The sequence below is a fragment of the Mirounga angustirostris genome, unplaced genomic scaffold, assembly GCF_029215605.1.
Source record: "Mirounga angustirostris isolate CCGP_5_RB_7025 unplaced genomic scaffold, mMirAng1.0.hap1 SCAF_3, whole genome shotgun sequence".
Taxonomy (NCBI): Eukaryota; Metazoa; Chordata; class Mammalia; order Carnivora; family Phocidae; genus Mirounga; species Mirounga angustirostris.
Genome location: NW_026991711.1, coordinates 102,263,157 through 102,290,736, shown reverse-complemented (window position 1 = coordinate 102,290,736; position 27,580 = coordinate 102,263,157). Strand labels below are relative to the sequence as shown.

General features: G+C 35.5%; 1 protein-coding gene across 9 annotated transcripts in view; it reads right to left on the bottom strand.

Moving 5' to 3' along the window:
- Positions 1–23: 23 nt before the first annotated feature.
- The window catches only part of CCNT2 (cyclin T2), a 42,158-nt gene continuing 14,601 nt past the window's right edge, over positions 24–27,580 (bottom strand). For 3 of the 9 annotated variants that reach the window (XM_064586445.1, XM_045868965.3, XM_045868968.3), the window contains 7 exons: positions 20,563–20,691; positions 18,321–18,381; positions 15,988–16,050; positions 12,778–12,823; positions 11,025–11,188; positions 6,964–7,034; positions 24–6,446 (listed from right to left, as the gene is read on the bottom strand). In XM_064586445.1, coding sequence (XP_064442515.1) covers positions 5,016–6,446; positions 6,964–7,034; positions 11,025–11,188; positions 12,778–12,823; positions 15,988–16,050; positions 18,321–18,381; positions 20,563–20,691 — 1,965 coding nt within the window. In that variant the 3' untranslated portion in view covers positions 24–5,015. The other 6 variants (XM_064586446.1, XM_045868966.3, XM_064586447.1 and 3 more) reach the window with 5 other exon arrangements.

The following is a 27,580-nucleotide window of genomic DNA, read 5'->3' as shown; positions in this document are numbered from 1 at the left end:
ACAGGACATGTTACAGCCTTGGATTTACATTTTCAATAAACAAATTTTATTAATAATTCCTCGTAATAGATACTGTCCTGAAATTCTGTAACTAACTAAATTCATGCCACACACACATTCCTGTTTTGGATTTTCTATCAGCAAACACCCTATTCAATAGTCTTTGTGGGTTTTGAGCATATTCAGAAAACAAAATCCCAATCATTGCGGACAACAAATGAGTACAGGTGAAGTTTTTCAAACCAAGTGAAGCTGCTTGAAAAAAACACCTTAAAAGAAAGAATGTATTCATTACTTAACAACAGGCAAATCAAACAACTACTAAACAGGTTTTAAGCGAGGCTTCCGCCCAAAAGTTAGAAATAAGGGAAATTAGCTCTCAGAATTTCCTTTGGGGTTAAAGGATCACAGTGAATGGGTGAACTCACCTTTATGAAAACAATTACTCCTAGCTGTACAACCTTCAATGTATCTTGCTTATCAACCTATTCTAAAGAACCTGTCAGGTGAAAATAGATACTAGTAAATTATACGGAACAGAAAAAGAGGAGTCACAGAAGCAAAAGCTGGCTGAGTCCAAATCGACACTGTGGAATAAAAAATGGATGCATATAAAATCTTAAAAAAAAGGGGGGGGGCGCCTGGGTGGCTCAGTCTTTAGCGTCTGCCTTCGGCTCAGGTCATGATCCCAGGGTCCTGGGATCGAGCCCCTCATCGGGCTCCCTGCTCCATGGGAAGCCTGCTTCTCCCTCTCCCATTCCCCCTGCTTGTATTCCCTCTCTCGCTGTGTCTCTGTCTTGTCAAATAAATAAAATCTTAAAAAAAAAAAAAAAAAAAAAGGATGCATGGCCAATCAGACCTAAAACACTGAGCATTCCAGACCCACTGGCAAGATCATCTCTACTATAAAGGCAAACTTCCCTTACAAAATAAGCGCACTTCTAATTTGGCTTACAGCAATCAAATTTCAGGTATTAGAGGAATTGTGAATTCTCAAATTAATACACTGGTATCATAACTTGGTACCCTAGGAGGGCAGAGACAGAATGTACTGTTTTCCAACGCAAAGATCCCCATCTAAATCAGCCTACCATAAATATCCAGGCACACAAGATTACCAAGTATCATTCTGTGAGCTCAGTTAACGCAAGTTTCCTGGGTGTGGGATTCACTAATCCTTCATCTGGGTAAATGCAGTTAGTGAACCCTACTGCCTCCCAAGAAAGCCTCTTGAGCAAAAGATTGCTAAATCAAAGATTCTTCACAAGAGCTCTCAAATTTTTCTCAGCAGAGATCTTAAAAGTCACCTAGCAATTTAAGCACAGTAGTAGCTGAAGAAACCACTGCTTACTGTTTAGATAAAATGTGGAAATGGTGAGATATTTTGAGAATATAACTGTCTTCCTTCAGAGCTACTACCATGTTAAAAAAAACCAAATCCTCCTTATTTCCACAGTAAATGCAAAATACCCTAACATATCTAATCAACCCAAGATACTTCTACAGTACACAAGTCATGCATAGGTATGCACTGGTTTATTTCTAAGGTTGGTTATGGAATAAAAACCAGCAATTTAAATTCTCAAATATAACCAAAAAATTTGCTTAAAATGCTAGGAAAGGCAACTGGTAACTAACAAAAACATTTAAAATTTGGTTCTCTGAAGAAGACCAGTCATTTCTTTAGGTCAAGGAAGACAGACCAAAAAAAAAGAAAAAGAAAGGTATTCTACCTAATTATAATCTGTTGGTACAAAGTCATGCAAGCACCTCTCATGACATTCCACACGAAACCACTGCTATATCATGGTAGAAATCTGGACTCAACAACTCTAACCAGAATGCACCTGCACACACAGAGAAAGATCAAGATGCACCTGTGACTGCTTTCAAAGACAAACCTAAGAAACTTCAGGTTCAACAACAAAAGGGAATTGGGACATTTTGCAAGGTCTTACCCCTAAAGGATACCGCTAAAGTTTGGTACAGCAGGCCTTCCAAGAATGTTTCAGTGAAAAAACACTCTGATTTTTGGTTCTGAAAACATATTTTAAAGTAGCTAAGGCATATATTTAGGGGGCACAACTCAATACTGGAAAGCTACTTAAAGAGGTAGAAGTTAAGCCTTTCTATGCAATGTGCTTCTGCATAAAGGTAACAAAACTATGATCTAGGGAAAAGACAACTGAAAAATGAACCACTCTTTTAAAGGATGTTCAAAGATAATGCTTTTTAATATTTCAAATATTAAAAAAAATCTCATCAAAAATGTAAATCACCTTAACAGTACTTTGCACATGTGGAATTTCATACCTAAATTTGATGATACTATTTTGGTTTATTTATGGCTACTTACAAGAAGACTCAATAATAATGTCCATTCATTGGAGTCTTTTTCTTTGGTTGAGCCTATTGGGACCAGGCTGATGAACTCTTTTATGCAAATGAGATGGGGAAAGCAAATTAATGGTAATATGAGTAATAGGGGTTTTCATTTAATGGAAATGAAACTTAAAAGGATTTTCATATTCATCCCCATGGTGGTTTTAGAACCTATAAACCTCTTCAGAGGTTAAAGAGTTTGAATAGCTCACACAATCCTGTACAAATTACAACTGGCTGCCCTTTAATAAATAAAGTCATTGTAAAGAATTACATTTACAGAGTGAAAAGTGAATACATAGCATTTCAAATTCAATTTTGGAAGTACTAATAAGTACTGACCCATAACAATATATACTAGCTACCTTTTAAACTGTCCATCATTAGCACCAATAAAGATTCAACAAAATCACCTTTATTCCCACATCTCAAAACAATTCTGCAAATTCTTAGTGAAGTTTAAGTATAGTCACAGACCTTAAATATTCACATTGTTTTCTATGTCATACTGAAAATAAGTTCACTACTTTTTTGGATATTCTTTACAAAATCTTATTAAAATTCCTGGTATTATCATCCCCCATTATACAGTAGCACGACCACCCTATGTCGTTTCACATGATAGCTCCTTAGAGGTTTCACATCTAAATTACCAAGAACAAAACCCTTCCCCGCCCTCATCTTGCACTCAGCTTAATTCTATACTAGTCCTCAGATTATGTACCACTGTAAAAGTATAACTGTATCAAAATTACCATGTTTATGGATACAATAATATGCCATACAGAGCAACAAAGTTACATGTAATGACAAAGATTACTAACGTTATGCAAGACAAAGAACAAATGTTAGGACATGCTAGCTAGGCAAAGTCCCTAGAAAGAGGCTCCTAGTATCCTAAGTTCAAATAACATTGACAAAATAATGAACAATTATCTTAAAAAAAATTATAAAGCTACTGGCAAATTAGGTAATCGCTAAATAAAGGTAGAGCACGAGATTAAACGCTCTAATATTTACAACTGCAACATACTTGAGTAAAATTACAATTGTGCACATATCAGTGGCTTTGTAACAAAAATAATTCATATACATAGAGGAAAAAATTAAGACAGTTTTCAGTTCAACGAAAGTTGAAAATTCACCCCATCTAAAGACACTCAACAGCTCAAAGATTTACCACAGAATAAATTCAAGATTAGCTGATAAACCGGAGCCACATTACTGGTGTTTATGACAGATTTTAAGCAAGTTAAAGTCTATTGTTTGTTCAGAAGTTAGATGACTGTGCAAACTTGACCTCAACAGGAATATACTGAGATGTGCAAACAAATGTAAAACCTCCACTAGCTTGTTTACCTGGAGGCTAACCCTTTTTTCTCACAGAGCTTCCTGATAACAACCATAAGCTATAAATACAGGTACAATGCACAGTCAGTGATCTTTTCTTTTTATTTATTGTTAGAATATAAAAGAACTGAGAGAGCAACAGGTTAAGTTCATTTCTATAAGGAAGACTGCATTTACCTGAAAAAGGAATACGGCATCACACACAAACACACTTCATGGGAGGAGTATGTTTAAGAATATGGTGTCATTCTGAACACTAAAGGAAAAGCAATCCCTGTTTACTGTTAAAATATGTAGTGTTAAAGTTCTTTATTTAAGAAAAAAACTTACTAGTTCTTCACTATGTAAGTTTCGTGGATTTAGTTTTCAAATCACAGTAATCTACATAACCATTATTAACAGCTCTGTGTTTATAGTACTGCAACAAGCCGACAAACATTTCAAATGCACTTCACATCAAGAGTATGTAAACTTTATTTTTTCCTCTTCAAGCCTTCAGAAAATTAGGGGCTATTTCAGCAGCCCACCTGGTCAGAAGCTCTGAAGGCAAAAGTTCAGTGCCTCACAGTGTAAATACATGACCATCTGCGGCACTGCATACCCATCTGGTAGTGAAGTGTCCCCCCCTTCAGTGGCTTCCAGTAAGGCCTAGAGTTTAAGGTTAACATGAAAAAGTGCCACCTTTGTTTTAGATTAGTGATGGACTCTGACAAGATAAAATAAAGTTATTATCGTTATACTTACAAGCAGCTCCAATCCTGAGTATTTATGGTAATATCTAAACATACAAAAATGTATGTACATTTTTCTCCACTTTCTTGTAAACAGTTGTCAGTATACTGTTTTATCCCTTTATCATTGAAACATGCAAATCATACATACAAGTATAAATACACAAAAGAAAACAATTTACACTCATTCAAAAGCCAAGCAACAACAACAAAATAGCTACAGTATTCAAATTATAAATAATGAATGCTTGAGGCATCTTATATTCCTAGAAGCAGCCAGCCATTCATCCTAATGTTCTTAGCTGCAATTGTAGAAATACTGAGTTTTGCACCTTCCATGCTTTTACAGTATTTATAACACTATCATATGTGGAGATAAAGACTTGTTTACTATCATCTCTTCTTTTCAGAATGAAGAATAAAGCAGCACTTACAAATATTGATACAGTGGCAGCAAGAGCAGGTGTTACCACTGCTAGATCAGGAGAAAGTTTTCCATTCTAACCATTTTTAAATTAAAAAAGTAAAGGAAAAATGGACCTAAACAAATGATTACATGTTCATTCCTTGGGCACTTAACAGCGAGTCCAGCATGTCGAATGTGTCTTTGTAGTCCATATGCTGGCTGTTTGTACTGTACTCGTGATTGACATCAGGACCGTTGGTCTCCACTGGCTTCTTGTCCAGTTTCACGAGGGTGCTGAGATGTCCGTAGCCCACCTGGTATGTGACAGGGGGAGGAGGGGGTAAGGGATGGTTAAAAACAGAGTTGTGAGAGGATATATACTGCTTAACAGAGGAGGAAGAACTAGATGAACTACCTGAACTTTTGGAACTTTTGCTCATTTTGGAGTGATGGTTGTGAGATGCATCATTGACATGCAGCTTCTTCCTTGAAGAGCTGGAACTAGAGGAAATGCCATCACTGCTCAGGCCGACGGGACTCCTCAGAACAGCGGGTGGTATTCCGTCAGCACTGTGTTTACCGCCACCGCTGCCGCCACCACCATGTGAGTGGGAATGCTTGTGACTGCTAGGGTGGTGGCGGTTTGAGGGATGGTCCTTGTGCTTATTGTCCTTATGGTCTCTGCTAATATGTGGGCTCGAATGCTTGCTCTTCCCACTGCCCTCATCGGAAGAGCTGTGTCTTTCTGAGGAAGAAACTTTGATTTTCATTTTCAGTTCTTCTTTACTAGCACTCTTATCAGTGGGTGGTATTGGAATCCGTAATTTCAGTGATCCGCTCTTTTCCTTCTTTTCCGCCATGTATTTTTCAGGTTTTTCCGTATTTGTGATGGGAATTTTCATTTTAATGGGAGAAGTGACAGAACTGCTGCTGGCTGGCTGTGACTGCACGTGTTTGTGTTGCTGTTCTACTTGGGCAGCTACATAATGATCTCTCACATCCAGATCAAGGGTTTCTAGCTTACGCTTTTCTCTATATTTATCTAAAGACATTTTCTGAGGAATTACTCCAGGAGTAGCAGAAATTGGCCCATGGTGTTTACTGCTCCCTGCTTTATGAGCATATTCTTGCTTAATGGATGAATGATCGGAAATTCTGTCCGGTCTGTGATGTAATCCTGAATGCAGTGATATAGAAGGTCCCTGCTGGAAGTTGATGTTGTACTGGGTACCAGACAAAGATGTCTCTTGTTTCTGTGAATACATCTGTTCTGTCCTTGCTGATTCTTGATGTTGAGGCCATTCTTGGTGTGATGACAAACCATAGGAGGTACTTGGCATTCCTGTTGCCAGCATTGACAAATTATCAGATGTATGACTGTCTTGAACAGAAATATTTCCTGAATTTAGAGGTACTGGTGCAGGGAATGCTGATGTAGATGGTTTCTGAAAACTTGGGTTTGTAGGCACACCAGTAACACTATCTACTAAAATGGAATTCTGGACCAAAGATGAACCAAGAAGTGGCGTTTCTGAAACTTGTCCATCTACTTTTGGTTTCTTAGCCGCCTGATTAGCCTATTTAAATAAAACACAAAAGAAGCAATGACAGCAAAGGAATTTAATACAAATTTCCTTGCTTTATAAAAATCTATATTAAATATATGCAAACAAAATCACCTGGGGTTTAAGGCTTTATGTCACCAGTAAATAAATGTCTTATTTAGAGGCCCAAAAGAAGGCTGTAAAAAGTGGAAACCACTGGTTTCAGAGTTAGATACAGGTTAAATCCTAGCAAGCATTTGAGAAAGTAATTTAACTTGTCTAGGCTTTAATTTGCCCATTTGTAAAATAAGGAGAATATTTCCATTATAATCACCGTGAGAATTAAACACACAATTTATAAAGTACTTAACAAAGTCCACTGGACACAGCAGTTGAATAAACTATGAGTGTATGCAGCTTACAATACACTGTAATTATCTAGGAATACTGGAAATAAGGATATTTAACCAAAGAATTCAAACTGGTTAGCTATGTAATTGTTAGATAAGCGACAAACTGATATTCTATTAAACCCTGCCAATTCTCTTACCCTCCAGTTTCGAATCCTCTTCAACCTACTAGGTGTTTTCTCCAATATTTGTAGAAACTCATGTGTTAGCTCTAAAAATAAAATTTAAATTTAAAACTTAGAAGGTGTCTTTAGGATTTATATTTCTCTCAAGTGGGCAATATTAAAAAGGGGCCTCAAGAGTTCATCTACTTCACTGTCACCCTTCTATTCAACCTTCAGCACATATAGAAGTAGACACAGATCTGAACTGCTATTTTCAAAGATGAATTCTTAAAAAAAAAAAAAAAATCACTCTCCCCCCACCCCCATGCTTACTCAGAATCTCTGGAAAATTTAGTAGCATTAAAATTCCCCCCAAATAGAAAATCTTCATTAGGCAAACATCATAGTAATAATTATTGCAAGCAAGATCTATCAATAGATTCTTTAAAATTAATGGACAAAAGTTTGAGGAAAAAGAAGATATCTGTGTAATCCTAAAATACCTTCCTCAAGATATTTCATTACAAAGAGAAGACCAGTAACTTTACAATGGAGAAACTCAACAGATACCACCTTAACCAAGTGATCAGAGTTATTATTACCAGTAATAAGGTATACACTTTGAGAAAAACAAAACAAACAACCCTTGATATATGATGTAGCCCTTGATAAGATGTACAGGGTAAGGTACAACCCATTTCCCATTTCTGTGGTATTCTTGCCAAAAATACATAATTTCAATCTAATATTGAAAAATATTAAACCCCAAATGAGAAACATTCTATACTATAACTATTATTTTTCTTTTTCTTTTTTTTAAAGATTTTATTTATTTGAAAGAGAAGAGAGCACGTGTGCGCAAAAGCAGGGGGAGTGGCAGAGGGAGAGGGAGAAGCAGACTCTCCACTGAGCAGGGAGCCTGATGTGGGGCTTGATCCCAGAACCCTAGGATCATGACCTGAGCCGAAGACAGACGCTTAACTGACTGAGCCACCTTGGCGCCCCCAACCATTATTTTTCAAAGTGTCAAGGTCACAAAAGAAAATGAACAATAGAAAAACTGACATAATTTAGAAGAGATTTAAGGGGCATTTCAAGCAAATGGAACATGGGATCCTAGAACAGAAAAACTGAGGACATCAAATAAAACCTATAGTTAGGTAATAATATTGTAACAATGTTAATCTCTTGGTTTCGATAATCATGTATGTAAGATGTTAACATTAGAGAAACCTGGTAAAGGGTATATAGAAACTGTACTATTCCGTAGTTTAAGTTTAAAATTATTTCAGTGTTAAATGAAAAAAATTTTTCCGTCTATACTCAGATTCCTAGTAATTATTACTATTAACTATTAGTAAAACCGCCCTGGTCATATATTTTTACGTCACTTTTTTCTTAAATTTGGGATTACAGTGAGATGACTCACTTTTCCAAGGTGGTGCAGTGATGAATTCTACTTTCCTAACCCCAAAATAGTGCCATTAATAAAGCTATTGACCATTCAAGACAAATATTCATACCAAATGAATTACAATATCATGTAATATCAATAATGCCAATTCAGTAGAGACTACATAGATTCATTTATTATTTTTTGAGTATACACAGTAAGCTTCTCTATGAATGATTCTAGGCAAATATGCCAAGACTGATAATGAAAATTCAGACAATACAAAATTTTTCTTGAAGCAAAAAATGTGCAAAACCTCGGCACTTATTATATGTTCATAAGCTGTGTTAAACCTGCTCAAGATTCATGAACTTTTCGATCCAATTTGAATGAAAACAATCTAATGCCTAGACTACCATTCTTCCTAAAATACCCCCAACCTTTTTCTACTTGGACACTTAATAATCTGTCAAATAATCACTGCTAATCTATTAGTTATGTGCACAAAAATCACAGATGATGCTTAAAATAGAGCTTTTCCCTTCAAAGCTACTATACAGAAAAAAATTCAAAATGCAAAAAACACACGAGGGTTTGTTATTAATCAGAAAATAAAAACTCTGCAAAGCAACAAATGTTACAGGTAGGCCAAGTCCAAGCCAACGGTGTTTTTGCAACAGTCATTAAATGAATTATTTTAGTGAACACTGATGCTTAGACACCAGGCTAAAATTCAGATATATCTTAATATCTTAAACTGTTACTTTTCTCTCTCTTTTTTTTTTTTTGTGATTAAAACACAGAGAAAGACTGCTATATGAAATGCTGAAATTGTCAATGTCTTAAATGTCCCAGATTCCTACTCAGTGGCTCTCCAAATGAGTAACAGACTTGAGCCTTTTCAGGATGGAAGCAGAGAGATTATTTAGGTGGCCCTCGCTGTGTCAAAAAACCCAACTTTATAACTTAAGAGCAGTGTTAAGAGGCAGATTACTTGCTTTTTGTGAACTTTTGTTTTAGGATCATGTATATAAACTATTTTTATTCAGATTACACCTACTTTATCTTATCTTTTAACTGCTGAAGTAAGATGGTGGCATCGATAACCTATTTTTCAAGTCACAGATAAAAAAGCCCCCATTTTTAGAAGATGCCATTTCAACTCATTTAAGATTTCCTTCTCTCATTTTTTAAAAAGATTTTAATTATTTGTTTGAGGGAGGGTGGGGAGAACACAGAAGGACAGTGAGAGAGAGAAGCAGATTCCCTGCTGAGCTGAGAGCCTGACCTGGGGCTTGATCCCAGGACCCTGAGATCATGACCTGAGCCGAAGGCAGACGCTTAACTGACTGAGCCACCCAGGCGCCCCTCCCTTCTCTCTTGTTAAACTTAAAAACAAAACAAAACAAAAAAAACCTCTGGCGATGTAAGGAAAAGGGCATAATCATGTAGCAGTAATATAGCATGAGATACATACTCTGTGAGAAATTTTTCAGGGAAAAAAAAAACCAAAACCCCAAATCAAAAAATCTAAAAAGGAAGCATATTTTACCAGAAAGGTAGGCAATATTGCAATTATCACCTGTACCACGTGTTCGTAAACGAACACAGCCACACCCATTCATTTACAGATTGCCCAGGGCTGCTCTGCAGCCCCAGTGGCAGAGTTGTGCAGTTGGTATAGACAGAAGGGCCCATAAACTGTAGAAGAGTTACTTTTGGCCCTCCACAGAAACAAACATCTAGGTTACAGAAACATGTGAGATTTTATTGGAAGATCGCATTCAAAACCCAAAGGGGTCTCTATGTAACATATGTCCTCAGTAGCAACAGATACAAATCCTATTTTCCCATTAGCTTCAATTTTGCAACAGAAGTTAGGGAAAGCCCACAAAAAGAATAAGCTGAAAACCTAACATACCAATTTAGGTATATCTTCGGTAAGAAGTGTAATCTATTTTCTTTCTGAAATCTATAATACTTGGTTAAAATGTCTGAATCCCCAAGAATCTCTCCTACCTCTGGTCAGCTTCTCTTATCTCTTACCAGAGAAATTTCTTATTAGAACACCCAACTCCAGGTTCACAATTTATAGAATTTGTACCCCGATTCTGTCAATTCATATTTAGTAATGCAAGGCAATAACGACACACATCACTATCAGTGGAACTACAGAGCAAGGAATGTTACCCTGAAATACCTTTAGCTCACTGCTTCACATGTTCTACAGTAAGTTATAACCGAATACCAACCTATAGCATTACAAATCATATATATGTTTTTTGAAAAGTCCTGAAGGCTTTAGATAGTCATTGGTGGTTAAAACATGTTCAAGGTTTTTTCTTTTTTTTCCTTTAGGCTAATGAATCCTTATTTTCATCACGTTCACCTGACCATGTAATTATACTTTTAAAAATTCTATTACCAAATTGTTAATATGAAATTGTAGTTATGTTTTTAAGGAGTCTCTTACCTCTTGAAACACAAACTGAAATATTAATAGTTGAAGAGATATCTGGGATTAATATCAAAATAACTACAAAGGGAGGGGGAAATGTTGGAGCGGCCAGAACTGGTAACTGTTCACGTAAGTATGAGTCACGGGGATTCGCTTTTTTTCAAACCTATACAAAAAGTAGGCAGACTTTTTCCATAATAAAAAAATGTTTTCAACGTAAAAAAGGATTTATTTTTCTCTACTTACCATCTAGTAATTCTAGAGTAACTGTAGGATCCACATATTCCCACCAATGTTTTCCATCAGTTGACACAGGAATCTCCCAATTGGACCATTTGCAAGCCAAATGAATACATACACATGCTATCACTGTTGGTTTGTACTGAAGACAGAAGGTGGTAAGGTGGAGACTGTTGTAGAGCAGGTTTGAAAACGAAGAACCATAGTAATTCAAATATGTAAAACAAAGAAAAATATTTACCAATAAGATTAGAGCAAAAACATAAACGTTTTCTTTTTTAAGTCTACAGTACAAAACCATATTAAATTAAAAACTAGCACTATAGTTATAAAATTCTAATACTAAAAAACCTACATAGATTATAAACATTCTCTACATTCTGACTCCCCAGATCATTATACTATTATTTTATTAAGACTACTAATATATTAATATTTCTAAATTTTGAAGTATTTTTACTTCTTCATAAAAGGAGAAGACAGTGTATTTCCAATAATCAGCATAGAACATTTTAATTTTTTTGTAGTATTTTTGTTTCTTTTGTAATGTCATGGCAAAAAAGTAAAGAAAAAGCAGAAGACTATAAAATTGACAAAGTAATTTCAACATCACATTATAGAATCAGGAATTCTACCATTTGATGTGGGTTAGCAAACATAATTCTCAAGTCAAAGAGAATCTAACATTTATCTATGTAAACCTCTGTCTTCTTTTCAGCGAAGCCACAGAGAAAACTTACCTTTTGGTGAACAGCTTCAAGGCCCAATGCTGCTAAGTACTAGAAAAATGCTACCTTTCTCCTTCTGCTATATGCCCCAAACTGGGCATGTAACATGTTACAGCTAGCTTTTTCTAATGAAAGTTTTATATTTAGTACTTTGTTTTTCAAAATTCCAAGGGATAGAGGTTAAATCCCAACAACATATACCTAAGAAAATATATTCGTATTTGCCAATCCAAAGCTTTACATAAAACTTAACAGTGTCACAAGAAATCAAGGACCACACAATGCTAGTTTGGTCCCCTCCTCCCAAATGACCCATTTAAAAAACAAACTTAAGGCATTAATATAATCAACCCAGAACAGAATTATCTATTAGATATTAAAGGCTTTAAAAAATTATTCTTCCAGTTCAGTTCAGAATTGATGAAAAATGTTTATCAAGAGCAAACCCACACCACTTTTTCTTTATGTAAACTGAAAAGGAAATAAGTTTTTTTAAAGTAAAAATTGTACTTAGTCAAATCTAGGCACTGACAGGACTTGGCTACTTCTGATTTACAACTAGTGGGTATTATCTGGAAAAAAAACCCAAGTTATATAAATTTTATTTATTAAAAAAAAACTTTTATGATTAAAGTTAAGATTGGATCAATGTGAAATTTAAAAAAATTGTCATTTAACTATAATTGTAAACTAGAAATAGCTTTATACTTACCAAGTTGCTCGAATTTCTACGTTAAGTTTAGCTCTTTGTAATCTTTAGCTGCTATTCAGGCTACCAATTTTAGACTTATGCACTCACAAATCGAGAATATGTCATCAGAAAGCACCACTACACTTCACAATGTGCATTTAACCCCTCTGTGCCAAAAGTCCCTTGTACAATACACCGCAAAGCAGACAGGAAGGTACCACCACAGTAGATGGTCCAGTCTCCTGTTGCAACAAGGGTAAGAGACACATTGAGGGGGCCCTGCATTAAAGGAAGCTATAGTGTGCTACAACAGTGCAACAAAGAGGGTCAGGATAACAACCTGTTGGTAGCCATGAAATAGGATGTCTGTGCCAAATCCTTGCTTGCTGTAAGAAAAGAAAAAAAAAACGAAGACAATACTATCAGCTTTAATGTGCTACCATCAAAAAGTTCTCAACACAACAAAAACTTCAAAGTTTTGTACACAAAAAGTAAATTTTACTTACTACTTACAAATATCACAAGAGCGCCATCATTTTCTATACTACTGAAAATCTTCAACAACATTCACTCAAATGTTTCTTGCTATCCCCCAAAGATCTGAGAAACAAGCCGATTTGCTTTTAGCTAGCCAGTTACAAGGGCTAAACTTGTTACTAAGTTAAGCATCTAGTCAGCTAAAAGTTGCAATAAAGCATTCTCCTGGATTTAAAAAAAAAAAAAGAAGAAGAAGAAGAAGAAAAGATTTTGAAGTCTAATACAAAATACAAAGAGTTGCCTGCCAGACTTAATCCTCAGTCATCATATTTAAGTTGGCTTAAGTACTTCCATCCAAAGAAAAGAAAACAAAACCCCCACCCCCCCCAAACTCAAGAGAGCACAAACTGCTCAGTTTTTCATGCTACTAAGCATCAACAAGGAATAAACAACCTAGAAACATCCTAAGGGCATAGATATAGAAAACTCCACTGCATATATTTTTCTTACAGAATCCAATAGTCAACTTTAGAAAAAGATAATAAGTACTCCGGGGAATCAGGATGCTTCAACAATGGTCCCCAAAGGAAAAGCAATTTTTACCAACTAGCTTTTAAGACATTGAAATTGAAAACAGTCCCCCGCTCACTTCATCTGATTTCTTATTCTCCCCAAGAGGGATTCTTTTGCTATAATTTCCCTTTTCCCCCAATTACATTCATAATCATTGATGTACCTTTCCCCTCTGCTCACCTAGGATCAGTTCACCTCAACTCACCCCTCTCTAACAGGCCTCAAATTTGCCCTGTATTTTTTTCATGGCACCTGTAATCCCTGCTGCCCCATGTGGATCACCAACATAAGGTATACAAAAGGGATTTGGGCTTAGCAGAGTTGTGCTAAGGAAGAGTGTCAAAGCATCAGATGTCTTGGAGGCAGTGTGACTTATGTATGGCATTCTTTCCTGGTGGGGAGGGAAGGAGAAATCACAGAAATGAAAGGTCCCTGTAAAATGACATTAGCCAATTCTGCAGCAAAGTAGCATAATATCAACTTTCTCAAGTCCAGAGGGGGCGGGGGGGGGGGGGGCGCGAAGAACTTTAAAGAAACCAAACCATTTACCACCCCCTGCCCCCCAAAGAATCAAAATATGTAGAGAAGTAAAAATAATTTTAAATTGCCGTAGCAGTTTTTACCTCAGAATATATCTAAATTCAATAACCTATTAACAGTGTGCAACAGAGGAAGAATGTAGGGAAAATGTTTGTTAGCTGAAAATTTTAACAGAGCAAAGAAAAACAGACACCAAACATGAAAGAATGTTTTTAAATGGAGTGAAATGTAAACTATAGTTACCTGAAATGTTAGTCAGACAAAATAAAGTTAAACATATGTAAGATTTATACTAAAATTTAAGAATTGGTCACATTTTAAGCATTAACAACAACAAAAAATTAGATTTAAATATTCTGCTTTGGATAAAACATCAAATTTATAGTTTTTGTGAATTTGTAAAAACTTACTATTCAACTTTGCAAATGAATGGACTTGATGTCTCTAGCTTTAGATACAGGGGAACATGTACAAAAGCTACTGAACTCTGATTACGGATTTTTGAAGAGGACTCAAATTTCACAATGATACTAAGCTGAAAATTCAGTTTCATCTCCTACTAAGTACATATATATATGTTTTAACCTATATAAATATCTTCTTTCATTAGGCTTAGTTTAAAGCAAAGTTACATGGCTCCCCATTATTCTGACAAAACAGCTTATTCTTTCAAGTTTTTAGGAAAACTACTCTAAAACTTTTTTTTTCTTAATTCAAACATATACACTAGTTATCTAATATAATTCTATACTACACTGTAATTCTGGGATGAAAATGTGCTCTAAATTATATTCCAATAACCATGAAGTACAGGAATCATAATTGAATATGTTCTACAAGTCATAACATGTACTAGCTATTAGAATCAAAAAAATATAAATGGGACTTTCAGAAATCCATGTCTTAACAATGACACTGTGATAACAGATTTGTTTTAAATGTAGCCATTAACAATAAAATCCTACCAGGTATATGAATTAAATTTAGAAGGAATAAAATGTGAGAATATTCAGGTAAACACTAAAAAACAAAGCAGAGCCTTTAAAAGTCTTACCCATTTTGTTTAGAATAAACCTAAAGAAAAGAATCTGGGGGTAAAAGAATGAAACTGCAAAATTTCATTTTCAAAAAGTAACAGAAAAAGGCACAATGAAAGTTCCAAGTGGTTGCTCTTAGTACATTAACACTTCAAATGGGAAACAGGAAAGTAGAAGTAAGTAAGTAGTGTAACAACATGCAACTGTGTAAAGAATGTATCTAGGGATACAAGAACAGATACACAGGATTCATTAGCAAGAGTAGAAAAATGTATACCACATGCTTTATAAGCAGTAAAGCAAATAATACAAAAAGTTCCTACTCCTGTTTTAAAACGCTTAATAGGCACATCACTTGCCTGCTGTCTGTAGCATACTATGTATTTCCCCAAAACACACAAAAAGGAAATTATTTTCAATAATGCTAAAGAACTTTGAAAAATGTATTAAACCAATTTTGTTCAAATGAACACGGGGAAAATATTTCCAAAATGGCAAACCTGCTAAGACAATTTTTATCTGAAAGATCTGATGGCGGCCTCCAAATTCTTAAATTGTAATCATTTTTCTAGAAGTCAATGAAAACTTGAGATAGACCAGAAATTTTCTGCGTGTATGTGTCAATGGCCAACTTCTTAAATATTAAATGAAATGGGACTGGCTTAGCCTACTGGGGAGGTGGGGAGAGTCTTAATATTTGGAAGCCCTCCAATTTTTTAGTGAAAGGAGATTCTCCTGTAAGTTTAAAGGAAACGAATTCACCAGGTAGAACCACATACAGAAGTAGATGAATAGGCAGACGTAGGACACCAAAAGACGCTGCTTCAAAACGACATCTCCCCATTTTGAGAAAACTCATTCAAATCAATTACAGACAATAAAAAGCATTAATACTTAATTTAGAAGTTTCAAAGATCACTTACCTCTTACTAACTGGGTACATTTCACCACATCTGTGTGTGGATGTTCAATGGTGATCTCAAAACCTGAAATGAAAAGCACTTTTTTCCCAATCACTTACCACACTACAATACTTGCCTGAGAAATGCCACGTGTCAGCACAACCATAAATGTGTATAATACATCGTTCATTATTAAAAAGATCCAAAGACAAAGTTATTTTGACATGCTCATTATACCTTCAATGACGAGAAATAATTTCTTCTCAAAAACAATGTTCCACTTAATGAAAACTGGTTAACAAAGCTATTCGTAGATTGGGGTGATATTTATTAAAAATTCTGAATTATGATTAGTTTGAGATTACCTTCAGGTTAAAAACAAAATTATGGAAAATATAACTATTAAGCAAAGAACTCAACTATGTAACATATTTTTAAACGTATTACAACTCTTTCCGAAGATGTAAAAAGAGTATTTTTCATAAATATAATCCCTGGGCCATAGTGGGATAAAAAAGACCTTTTAAATGATTTATAGTCCTCTTATTTTCTTAGTATGCCTTAGATGAGAGGGTTTCAAAGCTAAGTATAATTAGCTTATAATTACACTTCATTGATAATAAAGTTATTAAGACTAGTGAACCTTGTAGGCTCAAGATTCTTTAAATCACTGTTTCTAGGGCGCCTGGGTGGCTCAGGTGGTTAAGCAACTGCCTTTGGCTCAGGTCATGATCCTGGAGTCCCTGGATCAAGTCCCGCATCGGGCTCCCTGCTCGGCAGGGAGCCTGCTTCTGCCTCTGACCCTCCCTCCTCTCATGTGCTCTCTCTCTCTCATTCTCTCTGTCTCAAATAAATAAATAAAATCTTAAAATCAATCAATCAATCAATCAATCAATCAATCAATCACGGTTTCTAAAACCAAAGATAAAATGCTGAAAGAGCTTTCAATGTCTAAACAACCCTTAGGCAGGGCGTGGTTTTTCCATTTTAAAAAGTGGAGGTCACATCTAGTGTCTTCAGAAGCAGTAAACGAGTAACATCCTGACAAACAGGCAATCTAGATTTTTAAAATTGCTGTGTGATCTATTCCTACTGTAATTAAAACTGCAAAATCATACTTTAATCAAAGCCACAGAAGTGTATCTTAAAAATTCTAACATTCCCCTTAAAATAACGTAATTCTCCTTTTAACCTTTATTACACAAATCTTTGTAAATTTCATATTTATATAATGTCATATAATAAAGCAATAACATGCTAAATCATTGGATTTGGAGATAATAAGATTCTCACTTTTATTTTTATATCTTTTTATATTATAAAAACATCAATCAAGTTATATCTATTTCAAACAAGCTACTTTTCTTAAAAAAAAAAAAGTCTGTCATGATGGGAGGCTATGATTATTGCACTTCTTTTCAACGTTTGGGAATGGAGTAATAAATAAATAACTACCATAATGAATAATGGCTACTTATGACACACACACTATGTGGTACATGTTTTTTATATACTCTCTCTCATCTTCAAATTCACAATGTTAAGGCAGACATTATTTCTCCACCTCGCATATATAGAATGGAGATATGAAAGGTAAAACAACTTTGCCCACGCTTAAAAAGCTAGTCAAAGGGATATGGATTTTAAACCAAGAGCTCCATAAAGCCCATGTTATTCCCATCATACACTGCTAAGTTCTTCCAGAAGTAATATATGACTTCACACAAGACAGACCTTGTTAGGTCTCAATTTCCTCAACAATAAAGTGAAAGATTCGAATAAATAATCCTCAGAGATCACTTAAACTGCAAAAAACTTGAAGACAATGTAACTTTTAGAAAAGGATGATCATTTAAATAACTACTGTGTCACATTAAAAATGTGATAAATTTATTAAATATTGACTATAAGTCAGAATATTTGTACACATTACAATCATATGCAGTCTTTCACAATGAAAACTATGTTTACCATTCAATTAATGGTAAATGAAATTTTTTAAAAAATGGTTTCCTTATAACCAGGTAACTATTCTGGCCCCAAACATTGTTTTAAAATGAAACTTTGTTTGGGCGCCTGGGTGGCTCAGATGGGTAAGGGTCTGCCTTCGGCTCAGATCATGATCCCAGGGTCCTGGGATTGAGTCCCGCATCGGGCTCCCTGCTTAGCGGGAAGCCTGCTTCTCCCTCTGCTTCTCTCTCTCTCTCTCTCTGTGTCTCTCATGAATAAATAAATAAAATCTTAAAAAAAAAAAAAGTTAAAATGAAACTTTGTTCAATGATAAAATTATTCCATCTTTAGGACACCACACTGAAGAACACAACACAAAAATAATATCTGACATAAGTACATACCTAGGGTTTGTAGCATTATGGTTTCAAGTAAAACCAGTTCTTGAGTCTGTTGAAGGTAAGCCTGCCAGGTAAAAATAATAACATTAAAATGCTTAAGATAAACACTACTAGACTATGGGACCGTTAAATCATTACAGAAGAATCAGAGTAGTTTGGAAACACAAAAATAATTTGAGGGCGACAGACAAATCCTATTTTCTACAACCAATCTAAATTGAATTACTTCTAATACAGAATATGTAAACAAGGTAAAAAAAAAACAAAACAAAAACACCCTAAAAAGACAACAATAACATGAAAGGAGGTAGAGCTTAACTGAAAACAAACCCTCCAGCCTGTAATATAAAACTTCATGTAGGCACTGGTGCTTCAAGACATACTAAGGTAGGAAGCACCAACTCAAGCAAGAACATCAAATTCAAACCTGCCTGTAAAGAAAAGACGCATAAACTCACTCTAAGATATTTCATGTGGTAATTCCTTGATGGTGAGAGTAAGTCAGTGAGTTATTTTTTTAGAACTTCCTCTCTTCAAAAAGACAAAATAAAATCAAAGCAAACCCTCAAATCTCTAGGTTAAAAGAAAACATTTTAGATATAAAATATCAAAAGAATGTTATCATACACCCATGGGGAAATAGAGGGCCTTCTCTTTTAACTTCAACAAATCATTCCCCTACTATAATTACTCTGGGAATAAAGAGTATGAAAAATTTCTACCATTATCAAATTTCTTAAATTATGACAACTGAGTGTAAGGTGATAAAAAACAATACATCATACATAAATATTCATGTAAGGACATGTTGCTAAACTCAGAGTGAAAAGCACCTTTATTTATGTCCCATTTTAAAAAGGTCACTAGATGATTTTTTTAAAGCATAGATTTCTATTATTTGAACAATACCCTAAGTATTCACCAAAATTAATTCTGAATTTGTAAAGTTAATAGAAATTACAAGAACAATCTCTGAATAATCACACATTCTTTATTATTGAATGGTTACATTAGTATCTCACTCCCTTAAAACCAACATCTAAGATAAAACTTGTCATTAATAAACTCAGATATACTTAAAAAAAATCAGATACACTTTTTTTTATATCAGATATACTTAATCTGGACTTTAGGATTAACTAAATGAAAGTAAACTAATATAATCTGGCAGTCATTTAGTAGTTACAAGTTCCTGATAAAGGAATTCACCTATAATACAAGTGCTGGGAAAGTGAATTTAAAGGCCTAGAATTCTAGCTTCTGTTTTAAGATGTTGTAACATTTTGGGGCACCTGGGTGGCTCAGTTGGTTAAGCGACTGCCTTCGGCTCAGGTCATGATCCTGGAGTCCCGGGATCGAGTCCCGCATCGGGCTCCCTGCTCAGCGGGGAGTCTGCTTCTCCCTCTGACCCTCCCCCCTCTCATGTGCTCTCTCTCTCTCAAATAAATAAAATCTTTAAAAAAAAAAAAAAAAAAGATGTCATAACATTTTAAAATGGCACTTTCAAAATGGTCTATTAAAATGTTGATGATGGGGCGCCTGGGTGGCTCAGTTGGTTAAGCGACTGCCTTCGGCTCGGGTCATGATCCTGGAGTCCCGGGATCGAGTCCCGCATCGGGCTCCCTGCTCAGCAGGGAGTCTGCTTCTCCCTCCGACCCTCCCCCCTCTCATGTGCTCTCTCTCTCTCATTCTCTCTGTCTCAAATAAATAAATAAAATCCTTTAAAAAAAAATGTTGATGATGAACAAGTTGTTTAGAAGTTAGCATTACTCTTGAGGAAAATTAAAATATGAAAAAAACCCTCTCATGAAAGTATGGTAAAACAGCATCTTTATGGATCAGTATCAGAGAGGTAGCTATTAGTATATATGCATTAACAAAGGAACAATTCTGTAAAATTACTATTTACTGTTCTAGAGGCAAGTTCAGGGTTTTTTTCTATTTTTTTTCATTGTTGACAATTTAAGAGTTATTTATCTCTGGTCTCAAATGGAGCCAAACAATGCAGATGATATGACTTACCCTCTACATATAGCATAGGTTTGCTGTGAGGATAAACAACAAAATGTAAAACACTTATAACCACCTTTGAATCACAGCCTTAACACGATTCAGAACGACACTGAAACTCATGTACACACATAAAATCTGTTTCTGTTAGATCACTCCCCAGTATTACATCCTAAATGGTGAAATAAATAAGCAGCAGTTGGAAGGCAACACCAATTGAATTATTATTACATACATCACATTTAGTATCCAGCAGTGGCTCTAAGGGATGAAGACAAGCATGTGCTACTTTGATAACATGTTCAAGTTTTCGAGCCTGTTCTTCCACTTTTGCAGCCAAAAATAATGCGGTAGGTGATATTATCTGCAGAAAAGATAAACATTTGGTGATTTAAAAGTAAAAAATTTTGGAAAAACCTTCTGTTTTCTAAAGGAGGGGTGTGCAAAGAAGGAATGGAGTATTAAAAGTATGAACTGTGAGTTGGGCTAAGATTGATATAAGAGTTAATAAAGGGATTCATTAAATAAAACTAGTTACCCTAGTCTATAAAACCTGCTTTACTTGTTTTGCAAATAGAACACCAAAGGGAAAAAGGAAAAAGACTTCTATTTGGGCTAACTAAAAGAAACTTTAAATCTTACTAATGCATATTGTGGAGGTAAAGGGGGAAAAAAAAAACCTCAAGCAAAATAATAAAGCCATAGCTTAAAAAAAAAAAAAAGTAGTAAAATATACCCAGATTTTCCTTCTTTGTAGGTACAGCCACTACTTTCTAGGGTTCTTTTAAATTAATCAATTCACTGTGTGGCTAAGAGCTACATAATACCGCTTTCGGGACAGAAAAAGGGTCTATAAGGCAAAATGAGAAGATTCTGAACGTGATTACTACCTAGTATCTGTATTACTTCACTATAGCATATTAAAAGTAGGTAAGAAAAAAAAAACCCCAACCCAGGGAATAAACATGTAGGATAAACCAAGAGAGCAGAAACATTGCCAACAGGAGATCAAGAAATATGCAATATTTTTTGGCTTCAGTAAGTTATATGTTCTTGGGATTGAAGTGTAAGAACATAGCACTACAAAGACATTGACTAAGACAGAGAAACATCAATTTTGAGCAATATTTACCCAAAAAGGTAGTAATAAACAAAATTTATTGCTGACTCAGAAAATAGGCACATTCTAAATTCAAATAATCTAAGATTACACAGAAGAAATTTCTCATGGGAAGATGATTTCTAAATGATAAGATTCAGATTCATTATTTTTCAAGAGACGAACACTGAGTCTCACTGTATCTTGGGGGTCATCAATCACTATATAGAAACAATGCCAAAAGAGGGAGGGGAGGAGAGAAAGCATAAATCATGCTACATGATTTGGGTAGTTAACATGAGGAGAAAGTTTCTGATACAAGGAGGACTCTTTCCTCTGAGCTTTTAAAACAACTTATAAATAATGCTGAACCATGAAATTTAATCACTGGATTTTGGATCTGAAAGGGACCTTCACTAGTCCAATTGCATTTGCAGATGAGTAAATGGGGTAAAAATGACTTCAAGAAATTCACTTCCTGATTATACATGTTTAAAACAGACCTAAAATTAAGTGAGCTTGGCTCCAAACAACCAGTAATGTTACCTTAAAAGGACTGAGTAATTTCAACTTGGGACTTTCAACTTACTTCCATCCTTCAGAATTAAAATTACAACAAGGAAAAGATGTCAAAATTGAGAATGCTCAAAAAAGCAACTTATTCTTAGTTTTCACAGACTGAGAATAAACTGTTATCTTTACAACAAATTTAATTAAGCAACACCAAAATTAGTTAATATTCTTGAAATACCAACTAAACTTAAGCAGTCATGCAGGCAGGGGGTTTTCTGAAATGTAGAAAGTACAAGAGAGTGGATAATCATTTCCGAGCTCAGTTATTTCTTCCACATGCTGAAAATTTCCTATACTGTTACCTACTTTGTTTGATTAATTCCTTTTCTATTTAAAGGCTTACTTCATCCTAAGGAAAATTCCTGAGTCAGAGTGAAGCGTCCTTCTTTATTCAACAGGAAGCTGCATACCTCTATTATTGTACTTTCACTGTATTCTAACTTCTGGCTTATTAATGTTGTCTGCCCTACCAGTCTAGAAGCAGCTTAAATATAGAGACTGCATTACTCATTCATGTTCCCATTGTCTCCCATTGTGCAGCTGCTGTTCAATGTATTTGCCAAATGAATGATATGTGGATAATCCACATATAATTATAAGGGCACCGATGTTAAATTCGAAGTATCCCAAATCCCACAGTAACTTCTAAGAGCCAATAGCATGGGGTAAGAAATGCAAGAAACAATAAAGATACTCTCGGTTTCCCACAATCTCTCACTTTTTATCTAAGTCATGTCTAAGAGGGGAATGGCTAAACCAGCCATCAAATGCCAGAACTATTTACAAAAGAGTGAAGCAATACAGACTCAAGTCCAATGTCAAATTACACCGAACTTAATACATAAATGTCCTTCTTAACTGCCAGATGATCCAGGATTTCTTACTCGCCTAAAAGGTACCTCTAAAAGTCTCCAATGAGTTCTTCTTGGTAAAATCTCTTAGGAGTCCCAGTGACCGCTTCATTCTCTTCAGACTTCTTGTAAGCCTCAATACCAACAAGTACTTTCAAACCACACTGCTTTTCTCATTACAAGATAGTCTCAATGGAAACAAAGTATGTGTACTAGTGAATGGTTCTAAAGTTCTACAAATAATTAAAAAAATCAAATGTTCAGAGAGCTAAGCAATGATCTTCAGGGTAGATTCCTGGTTTATTTACCCACACTCCTCACAGAAGTCTTTCTGTTCCCTCTAAATAGGGCTCAATTCTCATCCTCCTCCAGTGCAACACTAATACCCAACACTCTTCCAAAGTTCTGGTGAAATCCACTAACTCCATTCACATTTCCTCCTCTATAGCCTGCAAACATTTTACTCCATCAGGGCTGTAAAAACAAAACACCTTTTTGGATAATACTTTGTGAATATCCATGTGAGGCTTTAATTTTAAGGATGACTAAAGAAGGTAATCAAGTTAGGTACTTCTGCTTTTTGTATAGAAAGCTGATTTTGTTGTGTGGCTTATTGAAAGGAAAAGAATTCCAGAAGTTCTAAGTAATGGCTATATTATTAGTTGGTCTGTGGCTTTTAAAGGTGAGGGTCCTTTTTGAAGGCAACAAACATTCATTAATGCATGTAAACTTGGTTCAAAGTCAAAGAATTCACACCAGTATTGGAGCAGATACTTGGTTTGAGTGAGCAAACAACTACAAACTGAGATTTAGTTCACTGGGGACAGGGACCGTGCACTATCCATCCTTGTGTTGTTATCTAATTTAATAAACCTTCTTGAATTACTATAATTAAAGGAAATAAAAACTGATTTTTAAATAGTGTCCAGAGTTTGCCAGCCTAGCAGATGTACAACTATTTCAAAGGGATATTATGTTCTCAAAACAAGACAAATTTCTACAGAAATATACCATATAAATCATGGAGAGGGGGAGGTGGAGGTGATGAAGCTAGCTGTAGCACAGTAGTCAGGCTGCCTCAGTGGAATCCTGGCTCTGTTATCTGACTAGCCTAGGCAAATTACTTATTCTCTTTGTGGCTCAGTTTCCGCACATCTGTAAAATGGGAGAAACAGTATCTGCTTATAAAACTGTGGTGAGGATTGAATGAATCAATATATGTAAAGCACTTAGAATAGTGCCCCAGAGTAACAGGACTCAAATACTATCATTACTATGTTGTAAAATTAAACAACTGTGTATTGCTACTGCTGATCTTAAAATTAAAAAGTGATTGAGCATGCTTTTAAAAATTCCTTTCTTTCTTGCTCATCTTCCTTTCACAGTTAAACTGAATTCTTTAAAGGTTCCATGGTAGCCCTAACTAAGCAGATTCAGACACACTAAAGTGATGACACACAACATTACTTCAATCACTTCAATACACCAGTATTTCTTTTGTCCCTTCTCCCTCCAGCTGTTGTCACCCCCTTCTCTTTTTCTAGTCCTTTATATGTTTCCATTCCTACCACTTGATCTGACTCCCTTCCTTCTCCATCTTTTCTCCTCCTGCCCATTCCTGGCCGCTGTCTCCCCTTTCTGCTCATGATGCCCTCACTGCTGACATTCTTAACTCTCCACTGCTGGCTTCAACCTTGATATTTGGAGGCAAGGTCAGTTAGAATTAACAAAAGCCTGGGTAATTTCTAAATCACTGATGATGGCTATACCAGTCAGTTTCAAATGAATCATTCTGGTCTTTATTCTTTTAGTAATTAATTTTGTGCATACACCTTGTGTGTACATCTGTATTTAAGAACTAGCCATAGCTGGGCACCTGGGTGGCTCAGACGGTTAAGCGTCTGCCTTCGGCTCAGGTCATGATCCCAGGGTCCTGGGATCGAGTCCCACATTGGGCTCCCTGCTCCTTGGGAGCCTGCTTCTCCCTCTGCCTCTCTCTCGCTCATGAATAAATAAATAAAATCTTAAAAAAAAAAAAAAAAGAACTACCCATAGCTGGTTTATTACTCAACTTTAAATTTCCTAATCCAAAAGTGTCTTTTTTTTTTTCCTTAAGATTTTATTTATTTATTTGAGAGAGAGAATGAGATAGAGAGAGCATGAGAGGGGGGAGGGTCAGAGGGAGAAGCAGACTCCCCGCTGAGCAGGGAGCCCGACGCGGGACTCGATCCCGGGACTCCAGGATCATGACCTGAGCCGAAGGCAGTCGTTCAACCAACTGAGCCACCCAGGCGCCCCTAATCCAAAAGAGTCTTAACAGAAGCAAAGAAAAGACTTCCAAGTCCACCTTCTATTTGCTAATACGTCATCAATAGGCTTGTTCTCATCTGTTCTTAGGTTTCACCCTTAGGCCCTACAGGCCGGTGAAGCCACTTCTGCCCTGTTCCTTAACTGCCCCCAAACTACCCCCTCCCCTAAGACTAGGATAACTATTTTCCTGTGCCTTCAAAAGCCTTCATTAATGAATACACAGTTAGTTCTAGGTGTCACAGCTCAAAATTGGGAAACCACACACCTAAGGCTATAGATAAAGAAAAATGGTAATGGCATAACTTTAGAAGACTCCCACAAAGGTCCTAGAATAGGAAAAAGGAAGTAGAAACTTAGATATAATAAGGGGGTAACAGCCCCTCAACAAAGAAAAAAATACAGAATAAGTCAAAATGTCCATTGTTTAAAACAAAGATCACTAAGCTTGACCAATTAGACAAAAATTCCAGTACAAAGTTAAGTGGTTCATATCCTTAATTCTGATGCACTGAAAAGACTGACATCTCAGTATGACAGAAAATGTCATTAACTCAGTCTGGTATTTTCACTGTTTTCCTACCTGTATAATTATGCATGAGTGTAATACTGTCAACATAACAAAATTTATACTGAGAAATAAAAAAGTCTTCAGGTTGGATGTTATTTGGGATTTCTAATTACATCTAAAAGAGAGCTGGTTTAATAAAGACTGACTAGTATTCAAGTACTGCTTAAAAGCAGTAATAATTAAAAGAACAAGGCCTGATTTCCATAGACTAATTACATGATATTTAAAAGTATTTAAATGCTTAATGTAACTTGGCATTTAAAAACTTATTTATGGAGCCTATGTTACCATTATGAATCTGTTACAAAAACAAAAAAAAAATTCAACTTACAAAGTACATGTAGCATTTCATAGTTAAGTCTCTACTCCCGGCTCCTTATACACTCAGCTCCTACCAGCCAACAATAAATAGAGATTATTGGGAAACAAGTTGCATAGGTATTCAAATATCCCACATAAATCTTTAAAAGTCCACTTTCCTTCAGATGACTAAACAAGTAAGAACTAATATTATTGAAGACTTAATATTGTTTTGGATAGTATTCCCTAAACTGATCTACAGATTCACACATTCCCTGTCAAAATCTCAACTTTTCTGCAGAAACTTACCAGCTGATCCTAGAATTTCTATGGAAATGCAAGAATAGCAAAAGCAATCTTGAAAAAGAAAAACAAAGTCAGCAGACTCATACTTCCTGAATTCAAAACTTACTACAAAGCTATAGGAATTAAGACCACGTGGTAATAGTATAAGGAAAGACATAAAGATCATAAAATACAATAGTTTCCAGAAATAAACATTTAATTCAATGGAGAAAAAAAAATCTTTTCAATACACCATAAACAAAAACTAACTAAAAATGGATCACAGACCTAAATGTTAAGAGCCAGAACTATAAAACTCTTAGAAGAAAACAGGAATAAATCTTCATGACCATGGATCAAGCAATGTCTTCTTTGATGTGACATCAAAGCCCAAGTGACAAAAGAAAAATCCTAGTAAATTAAATGCATGTATTACAGATGAAACCATCAGCAAGGTGAAAAAGATAACCCATAAAATGGGAGAAAATATTTGCAAATCCTGTATCTGATAAGGGATTCGTACCAGAATATATGAAGAACTCTTACAATTTAATAGAGAGACTACGCAATTTAAAAAAATGGGAAAGGGGGGACGCTGGATGGCTCAGTGGGTTAAGCGTCCGACTCCTGATCTCAGGGTCATGAGTTCAAGCTCTGCCTGGCGTGGAGCCTACTTTAAAAAAAAAAGGGGGGGGAAGGGATAAGTAGATATTTCCCCAAAAATCATACTACAAATGGCCAATAAACACATGAAAAGATGCTCAATAACACTAGTCATTATGGAAATGCAAATCAAAACCACAATGAGATGCTTTATACTCACTAGGATGCCTATAATAATAATAATAATGACGATTAAAAAAAGACAGACAATAACAATTACAAATGTTGGCAGGGATGCGGAGAAATTGGAACCCTTAACACATTGCTTGTGGAAGGTAAAATGGTATGGCTACTTTCTTCCAAGATTACTGAGGTCTAGAGTTACTATACAACCCAGCAATTCCACTCCTAGGTATATACCCAAGAGAAACGAAAACATATGTCCACACAAAAAATTGTACAGGGTTGTTCACAGCAGCATTATTCACAATAGCTAAAAAGCAGAAATAACCCAAATGTCCATCAACTGATAAACAAGATGAGGTATTATCTACATGATGGATGGAATGTTACTCAGCAGCGAAAAGAAATGAAGCATTGATACATGCTACACGATGGATGGATCTTGCAAACATTATAATAAGTGAAAGACCACATCATTATA